The sequence below is a fragment of the Oncorhynchus keta genome, chromosome 18, assembly GCF_023373465.1.
Source record: "Oncorhynchus keta strain PuntledgeMale-10-30-2019 chromosome 18, Oket_V2, whole genome shotgun sequence".
Classification (NCBI taxonomy): domain Eukaryota; kingdom Metazoa; phylum Chordata; class Actinopteri; order Salmoniformes; family Salmonidae; genus Oncorhynchus; species Oncorhynchus keta.
Genome location: NC_068438.1, coordinates 56,125,040 through 56,137,981, shown reverse-complemented (window position 1 = coordinate 56,137,981; position 12,942 = coordinate 56,125,040). Strand labels below are relative to the sequence as shown.

The following is a 12,942-nucleotide window of genomic DNA, read 5'->3' as shown; positions in this document are numbered from 1 at the left end:
TCTGGGATCTCTTGGATCGGAGGGTGAGGGCTCAGTCCATTCCCCCCAGAAATGTCTGGGACCTCTTGGATCGGAGTGTGAGGGCTAGGGCCATTCCCCACCAGAAATGTCTGGGACCTCTTGGATCGGAGGGTGAGGGCTAGGTCCATTCCCCCCAGAAATGTCCGGGTACTTGCAGGTGCCTTTGTGGAAGAGTGGGGTAAAACCTCACAGCAAGAACTGGCAAATCTAATGCAGTCCACGAGGAGGAGATGTCATGCACTACTTAAAGCAGCTGGTAGCAACACCAGATAATGACTGTTACTTTTGCCACCCCCTTTGTTCAGGACACATTATTCCATTTCTGTTAGTCACATGTCTGTGGAACTTATTCAGTTTACGTCTCAGTTGTTGAATCTTGTTAATTTCATACAAATATTTACACAAATAATGGAAATAATGAGATAAATACAAGAGATGATTCAGACATCAACATGATATTCTAGTAGAGATGAACACCAGAGAGGATTCAGACAACATGATATTCTAGTAGAGATAAACACCAGAGAGGATTCAGACAACAACATGATATTCTAGTCGAGATGAACACCAGAGAGGATTCAGACAACAACATGATATTCTAGTAGAGATAAACACCAGAGAGGATTCAGACAACATGATATTCTAGTAGAGATAAACACCAGAGAGGATTCAGACAACATGATATTCTAGTAGAGATAAACACCAGAGAGGATTCAGACATCAACATGATATTCTAGTAGAGATAAACACCAGAGAGGATTCAGACAACAACATGATATTCTAGTAGAGATAAACACCAGAGAGGATTCAGACAACATGATATTCTAGTAGAGATAAACACCAGAGAGGATTCAGACAACAACATGATATTCTAGTAGAGATGAACACCAGAGAGGATTCAGACAACAACATGATATTCTAGTAGAGATAAACACCAGAGAGGATTCAGACAACATGATATTCTAGTAGAGATGAACACCAGAGAGGATTCAGACAACAACATGATATTCTAGTAGAGATGAACACCAGAGAGGATTCAGACAACAACATGATATTCTAGTAGAGATGAACACCAGAGAGGATTCAGACAACAACATGATATTCTAGTAGAGATGAACACCAGAGAGGATTCAGACAACAAGATGATATTCTAGTAGAGATGAACACCAGGATTCAGACAACATGATATTTAGAGATAAACACCATAGAGGATTCAGACAACATGATATTCTAGTAGATAAACACCAGAGAGGAGACAACATGATATTCCAGTAGAGATAAACACCAGAGAGGATTCAGACAACATGATATTCTAGTAGAGATAAACACCAGAGATGATTCAGACAACATGATATTCTAGTAGAGATAAACACCAGAGAGGATTCAGACAACATGATATTCTAGTAGAGATAAACACCAGAGAGGATTCAGACAACATGATATTCTTATTAGGAGCAGTAATCATTTTCAGATGGAATTGTTAGCAGGCATAGGTAAGTCTGTGCAAGGTCTCCTTGCATCATCGCTTAAAATGTTGCTCATCCAATCAGAATCCAGGATCCAAACAACCAGTTTTATAATATACAGTACATTACTCTGAAAGACGGTTTCACATGTAGTATTAAGATGGAAAGCTTGCTATTCTGCATGCAAGAAATAGTACTATAATTGACCTTATTTGTTGAAATACACTCTGATATGGATGACAATATAATGTATGGATGAAAGCGTTGCGTTTAGATTGATCCCTGTGCTTTCTCCTCAGCTCCAGTCCAGCCTCCAGCCAACCTGGTGTGGATTCAGGAAGGGACTAACGTATCGTTAAACTGGGACCCGGTTAAGTCTAAAGACAACGAGTCAGATGTCATAGGATACAAGGTACTTCCCCCTTACTCTACTGGCCAGGTCTCCTTGCTGTACTGGCCAGGTCTCCTTATTGTACTGGTCAGGTCTCCTTACTCTACTGGCCAGGTCTCCTTACTCTACTGGCCAGGTCTCCTTACTCTACTGGCCAGGTCTCCTTACTCTACTGGCCAGGTCTCCTTACTCTACTGGCCAGGTCTCCTTGCTGTACTGGCCACGTCTCCTTACTCTACTGGCCAGGTCTCCTTACTCTACTGGCCAGGTCTCCTTGCTGTACTGGCCAGGTCTCCTTACTCTACTGGCCAGGTCTCCTTACTCTACTGGCCAGGTCTCCTTACTCTACTGGCCAGGTCTCCTTACTCTACTGGCCAGGTCTCCTTACTCTACTGGCCAGGTCTCCTTATTGTACTGGCCAGGTCTCCTTACTCTACTGGCCAGGTCTCCTTACTCTACTGGCCAGGTCTCCTTGCTGTACTGGCCACGTCTCCTTACTCTACTGGCCAGGTCTCCTTACTCTACTGGCCAGGTCTCCTTGCTGTACTGGCCAGGTCTCCTTGCTGTACTGGCCAGGTCTCCTTACTCTACTGGCCAGGTCTCCTTATTGTACTGGTCAGGTCTCCTTACTCTACTGGCCAGGTCTCCTTACTGTACTGGCCTGGTCTCCTTACTCTACTGGCCAGGTCTCCTTACTCTACTGGCCAGGTCTCCTTATTGTACTGGCCAGGTCTCCTTACTCTACTGGCCAGGTCTCCTTACTGTACTGGCCAGGTCTCCTTACTCTACTGGCCAGGTCTCCTTACTCTACTGGCCAGGTCTCCTTACTCTACTGGCCAGGTCTCCTTACTCTACTGGCCAGGTCTCCTTACTCTACTGGCCAGGTCTCCTTACTGTACTGGCCAGGTCTCCTTGCTGTACTGGCCAGGTCTCCTTACTGTACTGGCCAGGTCTCCTTACTGTACTGGCCAGGTCTCCTTACTGTACTGGCCAGGTCTCCTTACTGTACTGGCCAGGTCTCCTTACTCTACTGGCCAGGTCTCCTTACTCTACTGGCCAGGTCTCCTTACTCTACTGGCCAGGTCTCCTTACTGTACTGGCCAGGTCTCCTTACTCTACTGGCCAGGTCTCCTTACTGTACTGGCCAGGTCTCCTTACTGTACTGGCCTGGTCTCCTTACTCTCCTTACTCTACTCTATAGTCTCTTAACCACCAGCAGCTAACTCACCTTCCCTGCTACCCTTCCTCAGATCAGTTGATGTAAATGAGAATGTCTTCTCAGTCATCCTAAAATAAAGGTTTGTAAAAAAAACGAACTAAATAAACAGCCAGATACAAACTGCCTATAGCCAACATCATTAGTGCTCTATGGAAGACGGATGGAGCCAGTAACCACAGGGCCAGCATCTGTTTGGGTCTTATTAGCTCCGGCAGTGACCCATCTGAATGAACATAGCCTACAGGTATGAAACAATGTCTACTGTGGCATGTTGACCGGAGGAAGGCTATTGCAACTGAAGCATTGCATACATCGCTGCAGGAATAAGACACTGTCTATAGAAACAGTATCTGCTGGCTTTTCTTTCATTGTTATCTTGTGTAATGTCTTCTCCTACAGGGAACCAAGGTTATATTCACAACCCAATGAAGCATCTCTTTGGGTGCTGTAGGTCAGGATAGGTCAATCCTGATAGGCTGTAGGCCAGGAGCAGTCAACCTGAGGTGCTGCAGACCAGGAGCAGTCATCCTGAGGTGCTGTAGACCAGGAGCAGTCAACCTGAGGTGCTCTAGGTCAGGATAGGTCAATCCTGAGGTGCTGTAGGTCAGGGCCAGTCAACCTGAGGTGCTGTAGACCAGGAGCAGTCAACCTGAGGTGCTGTAGGTCAGGATAGGTCAATCCTGAGGTGCTGTAGACCAGGAGCAGTCAACCTGAGGTGCTGTAGACCAGGAGCAGTCATCCTGAGGTGCTGTAGACCAGGAGCAGTCAACCTGAGGTGCTGTAGGTCAGGATAGGTCAATCCTGAGGTGCTGTAGGTCAGGGCCAGTCAACCTGAGGTGCTGTAGACCAGGAGCAGTCAACCTGAGGTGCTGTAGGTCAGGATAGGTCAATCCTGAGGTGCTGTAGACCAGGAGCAGTCAACCTGAGGTGCTGTAGGTCAGGATAGGTCAATCCTGAGGTGCTGTAGACCAGGAGCAGTCAACCTGGGGTGCTGTAGGCCAGGGCCAGTCAATCCTGAGGTGCTGTAGGTCAGGATAGGTCAATCCTGATAGGCTGTAGGCCAGGGCCAGTCAACCTGAGGTGCTGTAGGCCAGGGCCAGTCATACCTGAGGTGCTGTAGGCCAGGGCCAGTCAACCTGAGGTGCTGTAGACCAGGGCCAGTCAACCTGAGGTGCTGTAGACCAGGAGCAGTCAACCTGAGGTGCTGTAGGTCAGGATAGGTCAATCCTGAGGTGCTGTAGGTCAGGATAGGTCAATCCTGAGGTGCTGTAGACCAGGAGCAGTCAACCTGAGGTGCTGTAGACCAGGATCAGTCAATCCTGAGGTGCTGTAGACCAGGACAGGTCAACCCTGAGGTGCTGTAGGCCAGGGCCAGTCATCCTGAGGTGCTGTAGACCAGGATCAGTCAATCCTGAGGTGCTGTAGACCAGGGCCAGTCAGTCCTGAGAGGCTGTAGACCAGGAACAGTCAGTCCTGATAGGCTGTAGACCAGGAACAGTCAGTCCTGATAGGCTGTAGACCAGGAACAGTCAACCTTACGGAAAAAGAAGACCAACTCTTTTCCTCTGTGTGTATCACATCAGCAATCTCAACTGTGTGTGTGGAGGGGGGGGTAGTGTTGTTTGTGGGTCCTAAAGGTTGATTGATGAATTGATTGATTGACTGACTGGTGATCTAGTGACTGACTGGCTGATGATGAAGTGACACTGACTGATTGATTGGTTCTGGGTCCAACTACAGGTGTTGTTGAGTCAGGAGGGGCGTGTCCACAATCAGGTGATGAGGACCATCACCCCATCGGTCGCCCTCTCTCTCCCGGAGGGAGGCACCTACATCATTGAGGTGCGGGCTTTGAGTGAGGGGGGAGAGGGAGCAATCAGCTCCCAAGTCAGAGTACTCACCTCTTCAGGTAAGACAAGACTCTGGTAACACACTCAACCCAACACACATTGTGGTATTTCGCTTATATAGTACTTTGTTTTCCATTTACTAGGCAAGGAGTTAATGGACCAATCAAGTACACCAAAATCCACCTTTTTTATTTCTGCCGATATTCTGTTAAAAGTCCAAAGCAGTTGTTTTTATTGCAATATCAAATCATTTCTAGGTAAAAGTTACGTACCTTACTGTGTTTTTTTAATTTAAAGAATGTCAAAAAGAAACAGAAATAGTTTCTTAGCAAAGAGTGATTTCCCAAGCAAGAATTTTGCTACAGCTGTCTGGGAGTGGTCTGAGTGGGGAGGGGACACTCACTCTTATTGGCAGAGAGCTTTGGAACTCTCTTTCTTATTGGTCTATCAAGTAATTTGGTGACATCACCAGGCAGGCCAAAACTACATCCCACCAGAACAGGCTGTCTTTTCCCTCATACAATAAAAAGACATTATCATCATTTTAACAATTTCACAGCATTATTCCAACCTCATAGTGTGGAAATATATATATATATAAAACACAGGAATATCACATTTTTGTCTGCACTGGGCTTTTAAAGTGCTTCATTGAGTCACCACAGCCAAAGCTGTTACCTCAGCCAAGTTTCCCTTGGCTAATACGGTTTTAATTAACCACCTACACACACACACACACACACACACACACACACACACACACACACACACACACACACACACACACACACACACACACACACACACACACACACACACACACCACTGCACACACACACTCACTCACAAACACATACACCACTGGACACACACACACACACACACACACACACACACACACACACACACACACACACACACACACACACCTACGCCACTGCACAGCCATTTAACTATCAAACAAGAGAAATGTAAAGTTGACAACTTTCTACAGTTGTTCTCATCAGACATATAAACATGTTGTTTTCTCTTTGTCAGAGGAAAGATTAATGTCTACAGTTTCAAAGCTGCTAACAAGTGAAAGATTAGCCCACTTCAGACGGCTGTGTGTGCTTGTGAATTATTTTACCTTCATTTGTGTCTGATAAGAAAACAGCCCTGACAAAAATGTGGTTCTGTTGATTGGAAATGTTTGGCTTTCTTATAGCACAAGCCTGCCTGTCTTAACTTGTTATTTTCCTTTAAATGCTGACTATTTAAGGAGTTTGTTGTCAAACCCAGAATCCAAACGGAATGTCGTTCTGTTTCACTAGTGTTTTCTCAGTGAAGTCAAACAATAATGAAATTGAGTTTCAGTTTGGACTTCAGGCTGCCTTTAGTCCTCTGCTCTCTGTTCTCGAGTCACTAAAGTTGTTGTTCTCCCTGTCTCCCCATCCATCCCTTCGTTCCCTGTCTCCCCATCCATCCCTCCGTTCCCTGTCTCCCCATCCATCCCTTCGTTCCCTGTCTCCCCATCCATCCCTCCGTTCCCTGTCTCCCCATCCATCCCTCCGTTCCCTGTCTCCCCATCCATCCCTCCGTTCCCTGTCTCCCCATCCATCCCTCCGTTCCTGTCTCCCCATCCATCCCTCCGTTCCCTGTCTCCCCATCCATCCCTCCGTTCGCTGTCTCCCCATCCATCCGTCCGTTCCCTGTCTCCCCATCCATCCCTCCGTTCCCTGTCTCCTCATCCATCCCTCCGTTCCCTGTCTCCCCATCCATCCCTCCGTTCCCTGTCTCCCCATCCATCTGTCCGTTCCCTGTCTCCTCATCCATCCCTCCGTTCCCTGTCTCCCCATCCATCCCTCCGTTCCCTGTCTCCCCATCCATCCCTCCGTTCCCTGTCTCCCCATCCATCCCTTCGTTCCCTGTCTCCCCATCCATCCCTCCGTTCCCTGTCTCCCTCATCCATCCCTCTGTTCCCTGTCTCCTCATCCATCCCTCCGTTCCCTGTCTCCCCATCCATCCCTCCGTTCCGTCTCCCCATCCATCCCTCTGTTCCCTGTCTCCTCATCCAACCCTCCGTTCCCTGTCTCCCTCATCCATCCCTCCGTTCCGTCTCCCCATCCATCCCTCCGTTCCCTGTCTCTCCATCCATCCCTCCGTTCCCTGTCTCCCTCATCCATCCCTCTGTTCCCTGTCTCCCCATCCATCCCTCCTTTCCCTGTCTCCCCATACATCCCTTTGTTCCCTGTCTCCCCATCCATCCGTTTGTTCCCTGTCTCCCTCATCCCCCATCCCTCCGTTCCCTGTCTCTCTCATCCCCCATTCCTCCGTTCCCTGTCTCCCTCATCCCCCATCCCTCCGTTCCCTGTCTCCCTCATCCCCCATCCCTCCGTTCCCTGTCTCCCTCATCCCCCATCCCTCCCTCCTTTCCATCCATCCCTCCGTTCCCTGTCCCCATCCATCCCTTGTTCCCTGTCTCCCCATCCATCCCCCATCCTTTGTTCCCTGTCTCCCCATCCATCCGTTTGTTCCCTGTCTCCCTCATCCCCCATCCCCATCCCCCATTCCTCCGTTCCCTGTCTCCCTCATCCCCCATCCCTCCGTTCCCTGTCTCCCTCATCCCCCATCCCTCCGTTCCCTGTCTCCCTCATCCCCCATCCCTCCGTTCCCTGTCTCCCTCATCCCCCATCCCTCCGTTCCCTGTCTCCCTCATCCCCCATCCCTCTGTTCCCTGTCTCCCTCATCCCCCATCCCTCCGTTCCCTGTCTCCCTCATCCCCCATCCCTCCGTTCCCTGTCTCCCTCATCCCCCATCCCTCCGTTCCCTGTCTCCCTCATCCCCCATCCCTCCGTTACCTGTCTCCCTCGTCCCCCATCCCTCCGTTCCCTGTCTCCCTCATCCCCCCCATCCCTTTGGTCCCTGTCTCCCTCATCCCCATCCCTGTTCCCTGTCCCCATCCCTCCGTTTCCCATCATCCCCCATCCTCCGTTCCCTGTCTCCCTCATCCCCCATCCCTCCGTTCCCTGTCTCCCTCATCCCCCATCCCTCCCTGTCTCCCTCATCCCCCATCCCTCCATTCCCTGTGTCCCCAACCCTCTGTCTCCCAATCTATCCCTCCATTCCCTGTCTCCCCATCCACCCCTCCATTCCCCCTGTCTCCTTCCATCTCTAGGTGTCCGGGTGAAGAGTGGCCAGTGTTCGGTTCACAGCCTGCTACCATGGGGTCTGACATGGCCATGGACTTTGGCGTTGCTCCTCTCTGTTCCTCTCGTGCCTTCAGCTTCCTGGTGAGGCCTCTGCCTCCTCCATCCCTCCATTCTCCTTTACTTGGAAGGACTGGACCTCTCCTCCTTTCCTCATCCCTCGTTCATTCCATCCCTCCCTTCCTCAGACTGTCTGCTTGCTCTCGCCTTACGCATCAGCCAATCAGGCCCAGGGCCTGCCAAGGAGATCCACTCCTGATACCAACAAACCATACGCATCAGCCAATCAGGCCCAGGGCCTGCCAAGGAAATCCACTCCTGATACCAACAAACCATACGCATCAGCCAATCAGGCCCAGGGCCTGCCAAGGAAATCCACTCCTGATACCAACAAACCATACGCATCAGCCAATCAGGCCCAGGGCCTGCCAAGGAAATCCACTCCTGATACCAACAAACCATACGCATCAGCCAATCAGGCCCAGGGCCTGCCAAGGAAATCCACTCCTGATACCAACAAACCATACGCATCAGCCAATCAGGCCCAGGGCCTGCCAAGGAAATCCACTCCTGATACCAACAAACCAACAGATTGTTTACAGATGACGGATGGTGAAAAAAACAACTATTATCTTCTGGGAGTGGAACTAATCTTTATTTAGTATGTTTTGGCAGTTCTTTCCAAGCATCACTTGTAGTGTTGTACTGTAACTGTGCACTCTAGTTTAATCATTTAATTTGCATCCCAAATGGCACCCTATTCCCTATATAGAGCCTTATGTGCCCGGTCTAAAGTAGTGCACTATGTAGGGAATAGGGTGCCATTTGGGACGTAGATTACTTTAACTTTATGGGCTGTTGTTTTCTTGTCATTGCCTGGTGACTGGCATCTAACTGCTTCCAGGCGATGACCCCAACAGCTCTGAGGCTCTACAGAGTGTGAACAATTCCCTGAAAGCTGCTGCCGTTGAGGTGTTCTGTCTGTCTGTTTCTGTCTGTCTGTTTCTGTCTGTCTAGTTGTCTGTCTGTCTAGTTGTCTGTCTGTCTGTCTGTCTGTCTGTCTGTCTGTCTGTCTAGTTGTCTGTCTGTCTGTCTAGTGGTCTGTCTGGCTAGTTGTCTGTCTAGTTGTCTGTCTAGTTGTCTGTCTAGTTGTCTGTCTAGTTGTCTGTCTGTCTGTCTGTCTGTCTGTCTGTCTGTCTGTCTGTCTGTCTGTCTGGCTGGCTGGCTGGCTGGCTGGCTGGCTGGCTGACTTTGGAGGTCTGTCTGACTTTGGAGGTCTGTCTGTCTGTCTGTCTGTCTGTCTGTCTGTCTGTCTGTCTGTCTGTCTGGCTGGCTGGCTGACATTGGAGGTCTCTTTGTCTGTCTGGCTGTCTGTCTGGCTGACTTTGGAGGTCTGTCTGTCTGTCTGTCTGTCTGTCTGTCTGTCTGTCTGTCTGTCTGTGTGTAAGTAAGGTTGTAGTACTGGAATCAGCTTGAATCAGCCTGGCCTCCGTCTCGCTTTTCATTAGTTATCTGCATCCATGTAGTTGTTGGCTGCCTAACAAGCATCAGCTCTGTAGAGATCAGTGCATCATTTTCTTCAGAGAGAGAATGGAGAACAATGAGAGGAAATGAAAAACATGTTTTTATAGTATTTCCAGACTTGCTTTTTGTACGTTGTTTTACCTTTTAGAAACACAAAGAAAAAGTGAGTGGTGTGTATTTCAGGTAGGTCAAAGTTTGTGTTTTTCAGACAGCGAAGAGCAATGCTTGTTAATCTGTTGGACAGACAGGTATATCTGACCACCTGGACTCAACTGTAGTGCCCAAACACATCTTTAGACAAAAGACTTGATGACTCCGTTGAGTCTCATGGTGTCAGTACAAATAAATGGGATGTTTATTTTTTAACTGAGTGTGGTCTGTCTTTACTATAATCTCTACAAGAATATACTGCACATGTGTTGTCTGAGGTGTTGTCCCTTTCCCACTCTAGGGAAATTAATATCATGATCCCAATGTCTTTGTGTTCAACATCATGGCAATCCAATCATGTCAAGGCTGATTTCCTGACATTCAGTGTTCTCTGATGATTGATGCAATGCTCGGATGATACATGTATATCCTGCAGAAGTAAGACATGTAGTCAGTCCTCCTGACCGTTCTCAGTTTTCCCTGATAATATATCCTGTTGAAGGGAGATATGTAGTCCGTCCTCCTGACCGTTCTCAGTTTTCCCTGATAATATATCCTGCTGAAGGGAGATATGTAGTCAGTCCTCCTGACCGTTCTCAGTTTTCCCTGATAATATATCCTGCTGAAGGGAGATATGTAGTCAGTCCTGACGTTCTCAGTGTTCCCGGATAATATATCCTGCTGAAGGGAGATATGTAGTCAGTCCTGACTGTTCTCAGTGTTCCCTGATAATATATCCTGCTGAAGGGAGATATGTAGTCGTCCTGACCGTTCTCAGTGTTCCCTGATAATATATCCTGCTGAAGGGAGGGAGATATGTAGTCAGTCCTGACCGTTCTCAGTGTTCCCTGATAATATATCCTGTTGAAGGGAGATATGTAGTCAGTCCTCCTGACTGTTCTCAGTGTTCCCTGATAATATATCCTGTTGAAGGGAGATATGTAGTCAGTCCCTGACTGTTCTCAGTGTTCCCTGATAATATATCCTCCTGAAGGGAGATATGTAGTCAGTCCTGACCGTTCTCAGTGTTCCCTGATAATATATCCTGCTGAAGGGAGATATGTAGTCAGTCCTGACTGTTCTCAGTGTTCCCTGATAATATATCCTGCTGAAGGGAGATATGTAGTCAGTCCTGACCGTTCTCAGTGTTCCCTGATAATATATCCTGCTGAAGGAGATATGTAGTCAGTCCTCCTGACTGTTCTCAGTGTTCCCTGATAATATATCCTGTTGAAGGGAGATATGTAGTCCGTCCTCCTGACCGTTCTCAGTTTTCCCTGATAATATATCCTGCTGAAGGGAGATATGTAGTCAGTCCTCCTGACCGTTCTCAGTTTTCCCTGATAATATATCCTGCTGAAGGGAGATATGTAGTCAGTCCTGACGTTCTCAGTGTTCCCGGATAATATATCCTGTTGAAGGGAGATATGTAGTCAGTCCTCCTGACCGTTCTCAGTGTTCCCTGATAATATATCCTCCTGAAGGGAGATATGTAGTCCGTCCTCCTGACTGTTCTCAGTGTTCCCTGATAATATATCCTGCTGAAGGGAGATATGTAGTCCGTCCTGACCGTTCTCAGTGTTCCCTGATAATATATCCTCCTGAAGGGAGATATGTAGTCAGTCCTGACTGTTCTCAGTGTTCCCTGATAATATATCCTGCTGAAGGGAGATATGTAGTCAGTCCTGACCGTTCTCAGTGTTCCCTGATAATATATCCTGCTGAAGGGAGATATGTAGTCAGTCCTCCTGACTGTTCTCAGTGTTCCCTGATAATATATCCTGCTGAAGGGAGATATGTAGTCCGTCCTCCTGACCGTTCTCAGTGTTCCCTGATAATATATCCTGCTGAAGGGAGATATGTAGTCAGTCCTCCTGACCGTTCTCAGTTTTCCCTGATAATATATCCTGCTGAAGGGAGATATGTAGTCAGTCCTGACGTTCTCAGTGTTCCCGGATAATATATCCTGTTGAAGGGAGATATGTAGTCAGTCCTCCTGACCGTTCTCAGTGTTCCCTGATAATATATCCTCCTGAAGGGAGATATGTAGTCAGTCCTGACCGTTCTCAGTGTTCCCTGATAATATATCCTGCTGAAGGGAGATATGTAGTCAGTCCTGACTGTTCTCAGTGTTCCCTGATAATATATCCTGCTGAAGGGAGATATGTAGTCAGTCCTGACCGTTCTCAGTGTTCCCTGATAATATATCCTGCTGAAGGGAGATATGTAGTCAGTCCTGACCGTTCTCAGTGTTCCCTGATAATATATCCTGCTGAAGGGAGATATGTAGTCAGTCCTGACCGTTCTCAGTGTTCCCTGATAATATATCCTCCTGAAGGGAGATATGTAGTCTGTCCTCCTGACCGTTCTCAGTGTTCCCTGATAATATATCCTCCTGAAGGGAGATATGTAGTCTGTCTGTCCAGTCCTGACTGTTCTCAGTGTTGCCGATATGCGGAGCTGGAATATACCCCAATGCACCTGCACTGGGGACACCGTGCGCACCACTGCATAACACTGTGCCTGCCCGGTCTCTCTAGCCCCCGGTAAGCACAGGGAGTTTGCGCAGGTCTCCTACCTGGCGTTGCCATACTCCCTGTAAGCCCCCAATAAATTTTTGGGGCTGATTCCCGGGCTTCCGTCCGCGCCGTCGTGCTTGCTTCGCCAACCTCATTCTCCTGTAACCTTCCGCGCACTGCTCCATCGAATCCCAGGCGGGCTCCGGCACTCTCCTGGGTCGACCGCCCACCTGTCTATCTCCTCCCAAGAAGTATAGTCCATACTGTACTCCTCTTTGGGCTGCTCCTGTTTCCTCTTCTCCTGCTGCACCTTTGGTGGCTACACTCCCCTGGTTTAGCCCAGGGTCCTATCCCGTCAAGATTTCCTCCCATGTCCAAAAAATCCTTAATACGCAGCTCCTCTTTGGGCTGCTCCTGCCTGTTGACACGCTGCTTGGTCCGTTTACGGTGGGTGATTCTGTCACGGTTTTCATGTGGTGAAGTAGAGTCGGACCAAACTGCAGCGTGTATATTATCCATGTTTAATCACACAACGTAAACACGAATAAACACAAACACTACAAAACAATAAACGAAACGAAAACCGAAAACAGCCTATACTTGTGTCAACTAAC

The 12,942-nt window shown here is 48.4% G+C and overlaps 1 protein-coding gene across 2 annotated transcripts in view; it reads left to right on the top strand.

The window, feature by feature from the left end:
• The window catches only part of cntn5 (contactin 5), a 700,818-nt gene extending 691,571 nt beyond the window's left edge, over positions 1–9,247 (top strand). For both annotated transcript variants that reach the window (XM_052468732.1, XM_052468731.1), the window contains exons 22-24: positions 1,787–1,899; positions 4,838–5,006; positions 8,105–9,247. In XM_052468732.1, the coding sequence (XP_052324692.1) occupies positions 1,787–1,899; positions 4,838–5,006; positions 8,105–8,223 (401 nt within the window). In that variant the 3' untranslated portion in view covers positions 8,224–9,247. The remainder of the gene's footprint in view (positions 1–1,786; positions 1,900–4,837; positions 5,007–8,104) is intronic.
• The last annotated feature ends 3,695 nt before the right edge of the window (positions 9,248–12,942 follow it).